This window comes from Aplysia californica, unplaced genomic scaffold (assembly GCF_000002075.1).
Source record: "Aplysia californica isolate F4 #8 unplaced genomic scaffold, AplCal3.0 scaffold00546, whole genome shotgun sequence".
In the NCBI taxonomy this organism is placed as follows: Eukaryota; Metazoa; Mollusca; class Gastropoda; order Aplysiida; family Aplysiidae; genus Aplysia; species Aplysia californica.
In genome coordinates, this window is record NW_004797816.1 from 297,638 (window position 1) to 313,385 (window position 15,748).

General features: G+C 40.6%; 1 protein-coding gene across 1 annotated transcript in view; it reads right to left on the reverse strand.

The window, feature by feature from the left end:
* Window positions 1-3,178: 3,178 nt before the first annotated feature.
* The window catches only part of LOC101849720 (ralA-binding protein 1), a 34,418-nt gene continuing 21,848 nt past the window's right edge, over window positions 3,179-15,748 (reverse strand). The window contains exon 16 of the mRNA XM_005106618.3: window positions 3,179-15,469. Coding sequence (XP_005106675.1) covers window positions 15,356-15,469 — 114 coding nt within the window. The 3' untranslated portion in view covers window positions 3,179-15,355. The remainder of the gene's footprint in view (window positions 15,470-15,748) is intronic.

Sequence of the window (15,748 nt, forward strand, 5' to 3'; positions counted from 1 at the left end):
GTGAATACAAGCTCCGCACCGGAGTATTTTTCTATAAGTTTTTTGTATTCTACTTTAAATGTTTTGGTGTTTGTGCTTTCTTTGTTGTGTATGGTCAGATGTAAACCTACTTTTGCCTTGGTGAGGTGCCACGGAGGGAGGTCAGGGAAAAGAAATTGTTGGATGTCTTGTTTGGAAAATTTTATGTTTTTGAGGTCCTCAAGGACTCTGAGGCCGAAGGGTTCGATGAGGTTTGCGTTGTTTCGGAATTTGGTTATGGTTTCTGGGTTTGTTTGTTTTAAAAATGCAGTTGTGTGCTGGGTTCTCTGGTGTTGAGCTCTGTTTAATTGCATAATATTGTAGTGAGAGTTGTGTGCGTCTGAGTGTGAGTGATGGTATGTTTGCCTCGGCCTGGAGGCTCTCCACCGGAGAAGTGCAGAAAGCCCCCCGAGCGAGGCGGAGTCCTTGGATTTGCACTGGGTCAGGCATTTTTAGGATGTTTGGTTTTGCCGATCCGTAGACTTGACAGCCGTAGTCAAGCCTGGATCGGACAAGGGAGATTATGTACAAGTGGAGAAGGTGTTCTGAGTCCCCGCCCCACTCCGGATACGATAGAATTGTCAAAGCGTTTAGCGCTTTCTGGCACCTCACACGAAGGTCTTTGATGTGTGGAATGAATGTAAGTTTTTTTGTCGAATATAAGGCCGAGGAAACGAGCCTGGTCCTGGACGGGAATCCTTTCCCGGTATAGTATCAAATCCGGCTGCAGTACACGTCTGCCTGATCGGCAGAAGTGTACTGCAACCGTCTTTGACGGAGAAAACTTGACACCGTTATTGTTTGCCCACTTTTCAAGTTTGTGCAGCTGAGTTTGCAGCTGGCTTTCCATAGATCTTAGTTGAGGGTTTTTCGAACGGCAGTATGTCAACGCATAACGAGCTGTCTATGCTTTTTTGGAGGGTTTTTACGATGGAATCTATTTTGATTTCAAATAGGGGAGGAGAAAGGATACTCCCCTGGGGAACTTCTTCCTTCTGTTGGTAGGGGTCTGAAAGGGAGGATCCTACACGAACCTGGAAGGAACGGTTCTTCGGGAAATTGCCAATGAAGGCATGGAGGTGACCACGTATGCCGAGTGCGTGCAGGTCTCTGAGAATGCCGTACTTCCAGTTGTGTTGAAGGCTTTTTCTAGGTAAAAAAAGATGGCGATCATGTGGCCTCCTTCGGCAAACGTTTCGCTTAATTGTATTAATAATGAACTAAACGAGAGAAGCGCCAACTCACTCTTTATTGCATCAAGGCTTCATAAAGCGAGGACGACTCTGATTATAATTCCAAACATAACATTCAGCGTCTTTGTCACTTGAACAGAAATTGGCTCCTTTCTAAATTAAATGAAAAACTGCCCAATGAAACCAAACTGTGCTTAGTTACTGCTTATTTCATTAGGCGTGTTAGCGCTTTACAAGTGTGCGGGTGCGCGTGTGTGTTTATCCATGTGTGCTGTAGTATCTATAGTAGGCGATAGTTCCACTACAAACTACAGACAATCTCAATAGCGATCAACCCATTTGCCTCCTTCCTGTCTCTGTTCTCAACAGCGAAGATGGGCTCCTATTTAGATGCCCTGTCTTATGTTTGAGCTTTAGTAAGAGTTTTACGGCACTTGCAACACAATAAAGTCATACAAGTGCCGAAGATTAGAGGTGTTACAAGGGAGTAACAAACACAAAAAAGAAGGAGAGATTAGGACGACAGATGTTTGATAGGAAAGGAGCAAACCACACCAGAGCAACCGCCAACCGCCCACCTGTCTTATGTAGATAGAACTAACCATCCGAGTCTGCGTGGGGAGAACGGTGTTTATGTAATGGAAACTGTTGGTCTTTACTGTGTCTCTACTCTTGTTGCTTTGACTCGCCATCTAATTCATAAAACCTTTCTGGCGGAGCCTTTTCTTGTGAAGAGATGTCTGCCTTGTTGACAGTAAGGTGCCCAGAACGAAAATGCTGGTGCGCTTTCTCCTTAATCGTGGCCTTCACGTGAAAATTTCTATTGCACTAAACACTCTTTGATAAATTGAATTTGCTAAAGGTCGCAGTGGTGGAAAGCTTTACTTTTTTTTCTTCAAAACTGTAGTACTCTTTATCAAGCAGCTGCTTGCTATAATATAACTAAGTATAACATTGAAATCCAGGGAAGAGGTCTGCAGTTTCTTTTCCCAGTATATGTAGACTAGTAGTTTTCGGTTGTTCTGCAGCTTCCCCTGTGTGCAAAATGCGCGTCTAATTGTTATATTTCACTTTATAGGTTCTGTTCAGCGCAGTCCAAGAAACACTTTCAGAAGTGTCAGTTTTTCTTTTCTTACTGCATGACATAAAATACGTTATCTAGCACTGTAACAGACTATGACAACTGTGTATGTCATTATAATAGTTGTCTGTGTACACCCCATAGAGTACTATAGTGTACATCTATGGTACACCCTTTAAAAAAATCATGCCGATGGCAGGTTCTCAAACCAAGGGCTCGTGCAAGCCTGGGCACTGTTTACATATTTCTCAAGGGTATTTACTTGCACTAGCATCAACATCAATACAGGAAAGCTATCTTGAATTTTTGTGTCTTGTACCCTTCAGAGAGTCAGATCTTCGGGGACTCACACACATACAAACAGGGAAGATCGCACCTCTACAGGTGGACGAGGTCTTACTTAATGTTGAATTGTCTTAGGATGCAAACGCATATGGCTTCACGCTCAGCACGTTTTCAACTCTCCTTTTTGGGGAGGGAAAGTTTGAGTTGATTACACAAACGTACTGACTTTACATTCCTTTCTCTCTCGTGACTTAAAAAAATAACAATGAAACTTTAATTTCTACTTTTCACTCCAACTTCTTTAGCAATGTCTACTCACTGCTTGTTGACGTAATTTCTGTTTGAATAATTGCCTTGTGATTTATCAAAAAGTGCAGATCTCTTCTACACCGCTGCAATTAGTTAGTGCTTCTTCCATCTTGTCTGCTCAAGTTCTGAATCAAGTGTCTCAGTTTAGTTTTAGTAAGAGTTTTTATGGCGCTCGCAACTGCATAAGGTCATCAAGACGTGTCTGTCTCAATATATACCAGATCTATATAGAGCCTACAAAAAGAAAGAAGTGAACAACCCAAACAGTCAAAACATGAAGGTCAAGGTCAGCGTGTTTACAATTATTTTTTAATTGTCTATATTACAAAAATGGGCCTAAAAGTTAAAGTCTCGTGCTATTAGGTAATTTTCATTGCAAAATCCAAGTCTGAAGTAAAAAATACAATTTAATGCAATATTGATTAAAAAGAATTTCAGCTTTCTACATCTCGACTGGCATTTTTAGAATTCCCGCCCCTAGACCTCAGAATGACGATTTGCAGAGAGCAATTTTACAGCAGCGGTAAAATCAACATCGTGAAGGGCCGGCCGTGTGTAAGTGTGGGGATTGTCATATGAAATCGGTGCGACGCCGGATATATTATGTTAAAAAGAAAGCTTCCGTCACATCTGCAAGTTGGGTGACGTTAATGTGAAAACGTGGGGAACATGAAGCCAGAGCCTTTGCAGCCTTACAGGTTCATTGTAAAAAAGAGTGCACAAAAAAGTATTCTCTTTTTTAGTCAGAGTTTTAGAATAATTGCAACACAATACAGTAATAAATCTAAGTGCTGAAGAGATGTTACAAGAGAGTCACAGACATAAAAAAGGAGAGATCAGGATGATAATATGTGTTTGATAGGAAAGAAAGAACAAACCACACAAGAGCACTTGCCAACCACCTGCTAAAAATATTCATAGATTGTACTGAAAAAGTGTTTGAATTAGATTAGAGTAAAGAGAAGTACATTGACAAAAAATAATGTTCATATTTTGTCGGGAAGAACGCAAGACAGATAGAAGAAAAGGAACAGGACCAAGCAAAGGTGCCTTCCAACCATCCACTAAAAATATTTAGATCAAAAGGTGAAACAACAAACAATATATGTTTAAATTTTAATCAGGTTTTACAAATTTTGCACCATTAACAAAACAAAGCGTAAATAAAATGACAAAAAAGCATAATTAAAGTGAACAAATAGGTCATTGCAGCTTTCCCCAAATACCAAAGAAAAACAAGGCTGAACAAAATAACATACTCTTCAAACTTTTACCACAGAATGAGAGATGACACTTTGAGTACGCCAGCTGACAAATGCATAGCCATAAATTAAGAAACTGGTGAAGTTGGAATAAACAAAACCATACGCTACACTTGCAATCACTGTTTCAACAGTTCAAAATATAGGCTACTTTCCTTGGTTACAATGATGCTACAAAAACATCAAAGCAAACAATATCACAATGGTTAACCAGACACTCAGACGTGATAAAAGAAAACAATAAGATTGCATAAATACAAACACAGACGTGCACACATTGTCACCAATAACATTTACATTTCTAATAAATGTCCTCTTTTTATCAACTGATCAGGAAATCATAGACCAGCAATGAAGACATTATTTCTAAATAATATACAAATCAAACAAACTCAATAACATAGCTGGGTAAAAACATGTAAACATTTTCTGACACTGAACACCATTATTTTTTATAAAACACTTTACAAGAGTCATATACTAATTTTCAAGGAGAAACACTAAAATAATGCTGGTCATGCATTCTTTGTTCTACTTCATTTTCAAACAATAAAACAGATACTCTGTGTGGTTCCGATACAGGCGCTTGAAATATTTGAAAGGCTGTAGAGCAGAAAAACAATTTTATGCATGTTTTCTCAGAATGTCAGAAGTTTTAAACAACATTGGTTTGCTACACTGTTCACAAGGCTGCTTCAAAATCGGCACTTTATCATGTCTGCGACAATGACATAATTTTTCCTTTTCTTTAACTCTTTATCTGCTCGGAGCCGCACACTGCATGACTGCATTCAAGGATGCGCTAAAATGCGAATGTGAAACTTTCCGATAGGAAGTTATGATTTTATGTTTCCCCAACTTCTGTTCTACCATTTTCAAGCTTTTCTTAGTTTGTAGATCGCTTTCTATTGCATTTTTGTTGTTGACATTTCTAACATATTTCTAGCGTACACATCATTGGCTGAGTTTCCAACATGTTGGATCTCCCAAGTTCATCTACTCGATTTTCGGGAATTCAAGCAGCGGAATTGATTCGAACTTGGATCCAAACACAAGATAATTCCAAGTTTGTGTGATTGCGAGGAAGAGTATGAGGCTGGGAATCAGAATATTGAAGAAGAAAGTGACAGTGATGGTGACAACCAATCTCCGCAAAAACGCGCTAGGGTTGACACGGACCTTCTGAATGATGAAAGTGATGAAGAGGAAGATCAAAGTGTGAGTTTTGGGTAAAGAGAGTCTAAGGGCAAGAAGAAGGAATAAGGGAAACAAAGCAAGCCTAAATCTAAATCTAGATCTAGCTCTAGACCTACAAGCAAACAAAGTTATGACGTGAGTGAGTGGGAATAAGTCAAAGCTGGCGAGACAACAAATTTCAGATTCGCCCCTGCTTTCACTGGGTCATGTGACAAACTGAATGAAGACTCTACACCTCTTGACTGTTTCAACTTGCTAGTCGATGATGAGGTGAAGAAAACAATGGTCAGCGACATCAATGGTTATGCTAAAGTGAAAATATAGAAAAGCACTCCAAACATTCAAGGCTGCACAAGTGGAAAGACCTCTCAGTTGCTGATCTGTTGAAATTCATAATAGCAACACTTGTTCTGTATCAGTAACAGACCTAGTACTAGTATAGAAGATTACTGGTCATCAGCCCCAGATTTGTATTTTCCATTCTTGAACAAGGTAATCAGTCGAGAGAAATTCAAACTGACCTACTCCATTATGCTTCACAGTGGAGATCCCTCTCCGATGGGAAGGAAAAAATCGAACCCTTCATAAATCTCCAGCTTAGGAAATGTCGTGCTGCCTTTTATCCATTTCAGGAGCTTAGTACAGAAGAAATGGTTCAAGGGTCGGTGGGCTTTCAAGCAGTTCAATGCTACAAAGCCAAAAAAGTACCACATAAAAACATTTGGACTTTGTGACGCTGCCACTGGGTATGTTTACAACATCCTAACATACTTCGGTGGCAATACCTCGTACAAGCCAGATATGAATGACGATAGTGGACAGGCAAAGAAAGTTTTTGAAACGCTTCTTCATGGCTTGGTCAAGGGTCATGCTATCTTTGCCAACTGTGTCTACACAACACGAGAGTTGGTAGACCATTTCCTTGGGATGCAGATGTACTACACTGGTACCCTCAATACCAATCGTCGTGGGTTCTCAGAGCAAATAAAATCAACAACTATTGCAGACAAGGAGAACAAATCATTTATGAACAAAACAAAGGAAATTCAGTGCGTATATATTCCGGGACGAAAGAGCAAAAAAACCCCCAACAAACAAAAACCCGTTGTCATTGTGTCCATCGATGCAAAAACGACCACAACACATGTGAAAGGCATAGAAAGGCGAGACGTTGTCTGCTCATACAATAGGCACATGAATGGCTGTGACCATTTAGAAACTATTATGGCATCCATAACAGGCATGCAAAAAAGTGGTGGCGAAAGCTCTACTTTTGGAATTTGGAAGTTGCGCAATACAACGCATATGTGCTCTATGTACTTACACAACCAAAACTGGCTGACGGAAAAAAACAGAAAAAGATTGGGCTGAAACAGTTCAAGTTCAAGAGGCTTCTCATCCGTGAACTATGTGATGCTGCAGCCATTCCAGTACCCACTACCAATGATGCCAATGAATGTGCTGAGCCCTCTGTCATACCAAACGGCAGACGAGAAGAAGAACCCACAGCGTTGGAACGTTTGACAGGCATGCACCTCCCTCTCTATGCAGCTGGTGACAGAGCTTGTAAAATGCGTTCCATCACTTTGGGAAAGAGAGTTCGTAGCCATTTTTACTGTTCTGGATGCACAGTAAAAACACTCCTGCATCCCAAGGAATGCTTTCATAGGTACCACACACAAAGGAACCTGTAAACTGTGCGGCAAAATACTGTACATAGCTTAGGGCCAAGATGACATTCTGTGTTTAGGTTGGCCCAGATCATTTTAAATTGCTTTATTATTAGTGTTGTAACTCAGTGTATATTAGAACTGGGAAAGTTTTCTTTAAATTTGCACTGAGATGCACTTGACATGTGTGCTTACTTTGCAATTCGCAATGGATTATGTCGCTGAAATGGTCTCCTGGTGTTACTTTTCAATTCGCAATGGATTATGTCCCTGAAATTGCCTCCTGAGATTTACCTGTCCTTGAACATAAGAGTGCTTTTTTTTCCCTTTTTCTGTTTTGAAAGTTAAAGTTCAACCATTTCTTTACATTTTCATGTTTTTTAACATGTGGTGCATGTTGTGCTAACCTTTTGTTGTAGTACCGGTAATCAGAGTTTCTTCATGCGAAGTGGTCACTAAAAAATGTAGAGCATACGTGTGGCCGCCAGGGATTTTCAGTCTCAAGTCGCGCAGACTGCTTTCGAGATATCAGTTTCTAAAGTCAAAATATTGATATTTTATGGAAATTGAGTTTTTGCTTTCATTGCGTTCTTTGTCCATTTTTTTAATGCTCTGGTGAAATAAAATACAATGTGTGCTAAAAAAACGGGATATCAAGTTGGTTTTTGTTTTGTTTTACTGAACCCACCTCATAAGAATTTGCGGACAGTACTCTCGAAATGTACGCTAATTTCCTTCTGCCGATAGACCACAATGAACCTCATTTTGTTCAAAACATTCCATGCAATAAATATTGACTATTCGGTTTCTTTAGAAAGGTGATTTCTTGCAGTTTTTAACTGCAGGAAGTGTGCATGAATAGACACAACACAGAAGAGTGTAGATCCTACCTATAGCGTCGTTTCTGTTTCAGAGGCAAATACAAATCAGTGTGTAATTTTTGGACGATTCTGGCGACTGGGAGAACCATTGTCAGAAATACTTTGCACAGTGAACAATAATTTACCCGGTGGACATATTGAGCACTGTTATTGTCCAAAAAATCAAGTGTTTTTTAAAGTTGTCTGTGACCACGCTGAAAATGTTCATTTTTCACTCATTTGGAACTCGATAAGATGACGTCAGGTCGAGACGCAGGCCTAGATCTACCAACTGGATCGACACCAAACTGTTACTGTTATAGCACAACAGCCGAACAGATACAATTTCTGTTGTAGCAATGCAGAAGATAAAAAAGCATTACTTGAACATATTAACGAGTAGTTGTCACATGAGAGCTATGTGGAACACAGTGACAGTGACAAGGACTGTGACGAGGACACTGAGAACAACCTAGATCTTGACAGGTCAGCTGAATCTGCTGCCACTGCCACTTCAGGACAACTTCTGATACAGGTAAATTCATTTTGAAGTGTACAGACCTAGGTCTAAATAATATGACTACTGCATTATGATTGTAAGATTAAAATGTTGGGAGGACTTCTGTGTAAAGAGCAACCACTCGGATACTTAATGGGATAAGGTCAGATTTACTTTTAGGATTAGGGTTAAGGTTCAAGTTTAGGGATATGGTTAGGTTAAGTTAGGGTAAGAGTTAACTTATCTTAATTTATCCCTTCTTCCCCCATGTCTATTGGAGTAGTCGCTCTTTACGGAAGTCCTTCCAACATTTTAATTAATGAGGACATCAGTTTTGGTTTTTCGTAATTGAGGCAACGATAAATTAGGTCATATTCGTTAGTTATCCTCAAGTAGAACCATCTACATCTAGAAAAGCTAGTAGACCTATCTATAATCTTTTACACTGTCAACAAATAAATCTATCTAAGTTTAGTAAATGAATAATCCCACTTGCCACTACTGTAATTTAAAAAAGGATGACTGAATTCAAACTAAAACTGGTTACACAATTAAAATCTAGATCTAATTGAAATTTATGTCAAAACGTGTGTTCGGACGGTGTTGTAATTCTGCTAGCCAAAACAGTTGAATGCTACTTTTACTGTTCATACATCTAGATCAAGTTTAGTGGAAACTGTGTAACATATCTTGAGTTTATAGATGAGACACAAGGATAGCAATGAAGTAAGTATGTCTGGTGAGATCCAAGGTTAGTCTTCAACACGAATCCTAAATTCAATTCTAGGACAAAGCGAAGAAAATCCTCCTTTTCTAAAACATACCTCAACTCAATACATCACAATAGATTGTAAAGCGCTTTGAACTTTATGGAGAAAAGTGTTGTGTAGATCTATGTATGCAATTCATAAAAGTTTTACCTTTAGTCGATACATCAACATGACTACTGCTTATCGAGTTGTAATGGCACTTGGCTTGTGGCATAGTATTCCAGAATTTTGCTACTACCTTTCACCTTTGCCATAACTTAGAGCATTCTTTTCTGCTCTCTTCATCAGATGATAAAGACGAAGAGCCCATGATCTTCACTCCCATTGAAAACCTGTCAAGCTTTCTCCCAGGAACTGGAACTAGACCAACGAATGAGACAGAGCTCACGTCACGAAAGAAGTCGGCGCAACTTGCTTGCAAGCGCAGCCTCTTTAATGGAAAACCGTGCAGTAAGTATATTCACGGACTACCACAGGATAAACTCACAGTGCTTTTGAAGTATTATAAATCTTCTGGCATTACACCCCGCGTTCACAAGAACACCAAAAGGCCCCCTCCAAACACACTGGCCTACAAGGATGTAGAGAGAATAGTGTTATTTATCACCAACTATGCTGAGGCGCATGCCATTTCGCAACCTGGCCGCACCCCAAAACATTGGAACAGCAACCTCAAACTTCTACCAACGAACTGCACCAAGAAGATAGTGTACAATAAGTATGTAGCCTCATCGGCACCTGATCCGCGGGTTGCAAGCCTTACTCGGTTTCGGAACGTCTGGAAGAAAATCATGCCTTTTATCAGCACCATGCGGCCTGCTACAGGTCTTTGCTGGACTTGTCAAGAAGGAACTGCTCAGGTTGCAAGGTCTCAAGAAGGAACTGCTCAGGTTGCAAGGTCTCAAGAAGGAACTGCTCAGGTTGCAAGGTCTCAAGAAGGAACTGCTCAGGTTGCAAGGTCCAGAAACCTGTCAAAGGAGCAGAAATCTGATGCCCTGAGATCCATGGAACAACACTTGACAGACATCACAGCCGATCGCTCTTGTCTTAACAGTATTGTGGGCAAGTCTAAAGAAGCGTTTCAAGGAGAAAAAAGGACCCTGGGCAAAAACCAAATATGTTCACATGACATGACCATGCACTACAGCTTTGAATTTTCAGAGCAGGTGCATTTTCCTTCAGACCCCCTCCAGCCAGGACTCATCAATTTTAAGACACCACAGAAATGTGGCCTATTCGGGATTTGTTGCGAGGCAGCTTCGCAGCAGGTCAACTACCTGATTCATGAATCTGTGTGTGTTGGAAAAGGGGCAAATTGTGTCATCTCCCTACTCCATAATTTTTTTTAGTTCTACGGTTTGGGGGAGAAGCACCCCCATCTGCATGCAGACAACTGCTCAGGCCAAAATAAAAATTCGGCTGTGATGCAATACCTCATGTGGCGTGTGCTGACTGGCCGTCATGACTCTATTATCATTTCTTTTTTGATTACAGGCCACACGAAGTTCAGCCCCAATGGCTGTTTTTGGACTTGTAAAGCTCTTGTATTGCAGAACGAAAGTGAACAGCCTACAGCGCATTGCTAAAGTTGTGGAGGAATCGTCAGTGGTTAACACAGCCCAGTTCGTCAGAACCGGACCGAACAATGTGAACATCATTTCATACAAATGGGACTCATTTCTGGACAAGTACTCCAAAAAAGTAAACAACATCAAGTCTTTCCAGCATATGACAATCAGTGACACATCTGGTACCATGGCACTCAAACCTCTCACCAGCTCTGAGCCAGTGTTGCAGCACCCTTTGAAACGTGACACTGAGATTGACCCCACCCTCCTTCCCCCCTTCTTACAGCCACAGGGACTTGACAAGAAAAGACAGGACGATCTGTTCAAGGAGATTAGATGTTTCGTTAGGATTCTTTTAACTCACTGGGGACCAATCACGAGTTATCTCGTGATGGCTTCCCGTCGTCTGAGGACCGATCATGAGTTAACTCGTGATGAGAATAAAAACCCGAAAAATCATCCAATCCCATATATTATCCATGTTTATTGTAATATCCGGGTACTTGATCCATTCCTTCTTCCGGTGACCTAAAGAAGAGTGACTCTCAACGAACGAGGGAGATTTTGAAGTTTGTTTTTTGATCGACATCAAATCATATCTCGACCCCAGCGAAAAAAGGCTACTGAAGTGATTGAGTTCTTCCAGACGCTCAACTCCGATGTTGAAGAAACTGATTCTGATGAGGAACTTTTTGATTCAGGTGAGAAATATTTACATCTTGGTGATAATAGGGTGTTGTCACTGCATCTCGGGACTGACTATCCCAACTGAGGAGAGAATTTTGTTCTTGATGGAGCAAGTTTAGATCTATCACTTTCCAGAAGTAAACAATGCCACGCCTACTTTTTGTGTTTACTTCTTGTACCTCATTTCATCATGACAAAGATAACAATCTAGATTTGATTTTATTTTGTTTTAGTACAGATCTAAAAATCTAGATTTAGATCTAGGCTATTTTGTGCTTGTGAATCACTATCAAGCTATTTTCTACTAGATCTAGAACTGAAGTCATTCCCTAGTATCAAGTCAGGTCCAGACTAAGATTTATTTTGTCAGCCCAAGGTCCTGTATCACTGCTCTTATTTACATCTAGATGTAGATTTTTAGATTCTGTTTCTAACTCAGGCAAGCATTATAAAATTGAAATTGATGCTCTGTTATTTTGTGTCGTCTAAATTTTTCTAACATTCATGTTTATACTTTCAGGTCCTGATGAGGACAGTGATGATGCCGACCCAGGACCATCAACGTCTGCGGGACTGCCACCTAAACGCATGCGTCTGTCTGGTGATGTGGCACCTGCACCTACAGGTGACTGGACTGAGGATCTGACTGGGTTTCCTCCTGGGGTCCCCTTTACTGGGCAGCCTGGCATGCACGTACCAGATAATGTCGAGACACCTCTGGATTTTTTCCGTCTTTTCTTCACGGCAGACATCCTACGGGTAATCAAGACAGAGACGAACAGGTATGCTGCTTCGGAGCTGGGTCGAAGACAGCTGCCCCCTGAGAGTCTCTACAAGAACTGGAGCACAGTGACACTGAAGGAGTTGTGGGGGTTCTTCACCATCTGGGTGCATATGTCACTTGTCAAGAAACCCTGTTTGAAGGACTACTGGAGTACGGCAGAAATCATCCGCACATCGTTTGCCCCCAAAATAATGTCAAGGAACCGTTTCATGCAGATTCTAGGCCTCCTGCATCTCAACGTCAACACCACATACGTGATCCTCAGAGAAACTGGTCACAACCCTCTCCATAAGCTGCGACCAATTATTGATCCCCTTTCTGCTACCTTCCGAGACCTCGTGACCCATCAACAGAAACTCGTCATTGATGAAGCCATCTGCCCATGGAGGGGAAACCTGTGGTTCAGGGCGTACATGAAAGACAAGCCCAACAAGTGGGGGATCAAGCTGTACATGCTGTGCGCGGGTGCCTCTGCGTACGCCTGTGCCTTCGAAATCAATGCCGCCGACCCTACCATCAGCAACAAACCCGTGGATGTGTGCCGACGAATGATGTTGCCGCTAATGAACAAAGGGTACATTTTGTACACGGACAACTATTACACCTGTCCAGCTTTGTACCATGAGATGATCGCAGGCGACACCATGATTGTGGGTACGGTAAGAGCCAACTGTGTGGATATGCCGAAGGATTTGGCAGCGCTGAATCTAAGAACTGGAAAGTGTGCCTACCGATGGCAAGACAAACTGGTGGCCCTCCATAGGCAGGATAAAAAGTCTGTCAACCTTCTGACAACTGTGCATGACCCACGGAGAAGGGTGACAGTCAGATCAAGGGCCCAGACCAATGAGAAACCGCAGGTGGTCCAGGACTACACCCTCAACATGAGGGGTGTAGACCGCAGCGACCAACTCATGGCCTGTATGCCCTTCCATCGCCGCACCATGAAATGGTGGAAAAAACTGTTTGGACATCTGTTTACCCTCATGATGGTGCAGGCATCAATCCTGTACAACAGGAAACAGACATCAACAGGTGGGAAGCCTCTGCCAATCTCCAAGTTCACCCAGAAGCTTGGACAGGGCATGGCGGAGGAATTCTTGGGCTGGCAAGAAGGGGATTCCGAGGACCCAGCTCCCACACAGCTTGACCGCCTCCACTCATGTTGCTTCCCGAACTACATTCCTTCAATCGAGAAGAAGAAACGTCCCACCCGGAGTTGCAAGGTGTGTTATGAGAAGGCGAAGCAACCGGGCTCCACAATGAAGCGGAAAGAAACGTCGTTCTGGTGCCCATACCACAAAGTACCCCTGTGTGTGGTCCCCTGCTTTCAGGACTTCCACACAAAGAAGGAGTACTGTAACTAAACCCCCTGCCCCCTGGATTACTGGAGTACATACATATTGGATACATAAGCCTTTGGTGAGTCAAACTGCATGTTTTTGCATGTATGTTTCGTTTGCGTTTTCACGTGGCCCCTCATATTTTCTCTCAACCTCTGTCTGTGCTAACCATGTGGATTTTGATGCAGAATGTAGTCTCTTTTTCACCAGAATTCCAAGCACACACAAGCTTTTCCTGTTAAGAAAAAAAAATTCTTTGCATGCATTTTTTGCTGTACTGAGTATGTTTATTGTTCTGTTATCAAATTATTTGTCTTTCAACTTCAATTTACTGACTGCTTTTAAAATTCAATAATAGTTTATTACTTTGCAAAGCTTTTCTTGAAACATAAGCACTCAAGAAAACAGAATACCGGTAAGCTAAAAATCAGTGGACAGCTCCAGTTTTGTGAAATATGTGCGTTCAATTTTTCCACTTCAGTCACCCAATGCAAAGCTTGACAGAAGAAAATTTGAATAAAAACATTTTCTCACTTCATTCAAACTTAAAAATACCCAACAGTAACCAATTAAGGTATATAGGGCAATGGTATTTTGTTTCTGGGTTGTTTTCAGTGCAAAATCTCTTGAAATTAATTTGTTGCTCCAACTTTAAACGTGATTTTCTCAAAAGTTAATCTGCTCAGGTGGTTGTCGTTAAATGCCCATATCTCAGCTTCTAATTGTCCCTTTTTAATTCTGTAAAGACCAGGTTATTCAGAAATGGCTGTAGTTTCAGAATATCAATTCAATATATCTCAAAATGTTGAAAGGTCAACTTGACACTGAAAATCCATGGTTGCCTCACATATACTGTTCAGATAAATGGGGTCTGTTTTTAGTTTCTTGGTCTTTTATTCTCAAATTTGCCATGGTTATTCCAATATGGTTGGAGATAACGTCACTGGATGGAACTGGTAAAACCTTGAATAGTTTTGTATTTAGAAGAGATTGAAATTGACATTTCAATTTTTTGTGTGGGTGAAGAAAAAATTATGGGTGTGTTTACGATTGCGTAACATACTATAAATTTCCCAACAAAACGCACATTTTATGAAATTTCATTAATTTCCGGACAATTTGGAGTACGCTACAACTATATTTCGGTGTATTTGATCTAAATATAGCTTTTTTTGTTTAACACCCTTGATTAGAATTATATCAAGGGGAAAAACCTTAACTAAATTTGCTCAAAACCCCAAGCAGATAAAGAGTTAACAGCACAAACCTTTCATTCTGATTTTGATGATTTTGGCAACAAGATGCTTGGAATAAAAAAAAATCTACAGACTGGAATAATTATTTCAAGCTGTATTAAAAAAAAGTTTTTTGAGTACCCAATACTAGCACTTGGGGACTTGAGATGCAAAGTTTCAAGGGATGAAATAAAAAAACGAGCAGTATATTTCAAGACGAATACTTGCTACGAAAATTTAGAATTGAACAATAGAGGGTAAGAACATAGACAGATACTAATTTGGGTTCTCAGGGCATGACAAGAAACCAGTGGACCATCTTCCCTTGTTTGCTTATAATATAACAGTGAATATATATATATATATATATATATCAGTCCACTCTCAACAAAAAGCTCATTAAGTATGATTGGCTGAAATATCGAGAAAAAGATGGACCCTCATACAGGAGGCTAAGCCTGTGCTATCCAGAACTGCACGCTCATTAACAGGCAAGTGAAAATTTCAAACTGATTACAAGCCGTGATTTGTTCTGTATGACACATTTTTGTCATATGTGGAGATAGTGGAGAATGTTCAGCAGTACAAACAATACTATCCATAAGTGGTCTCCATTTGTCGTTGCTGCAACAGTCGAATCTGTAGCTTGACACTGAGGCAAATCATCCGCTCTTCATGAACTTTCTGACAGAGGTCTGCACTCTGCATCTGTGAAATAGAAGAGGTAAAGACCATCAAATTTACTTTCTCTGTTAAAAAAGTGACTTTCATGTAGTCACCTGTGAAAAAATATGACAATCATTTTGTTTACTTAACTCTGTTAACAATTTCATGTAAAAAAAAGAATTTAAAAATTCTCCCTAGAAAACAAAAACTTTTAAATATGTCCATTGGCGAAGTGGCTCTAGGGGGTTGTTGACTAAATGGCCAGAAAGAATCTTAAAATGGCATGAGAAGTATCTTTGGAATAAAGTTTGCTTTATCACA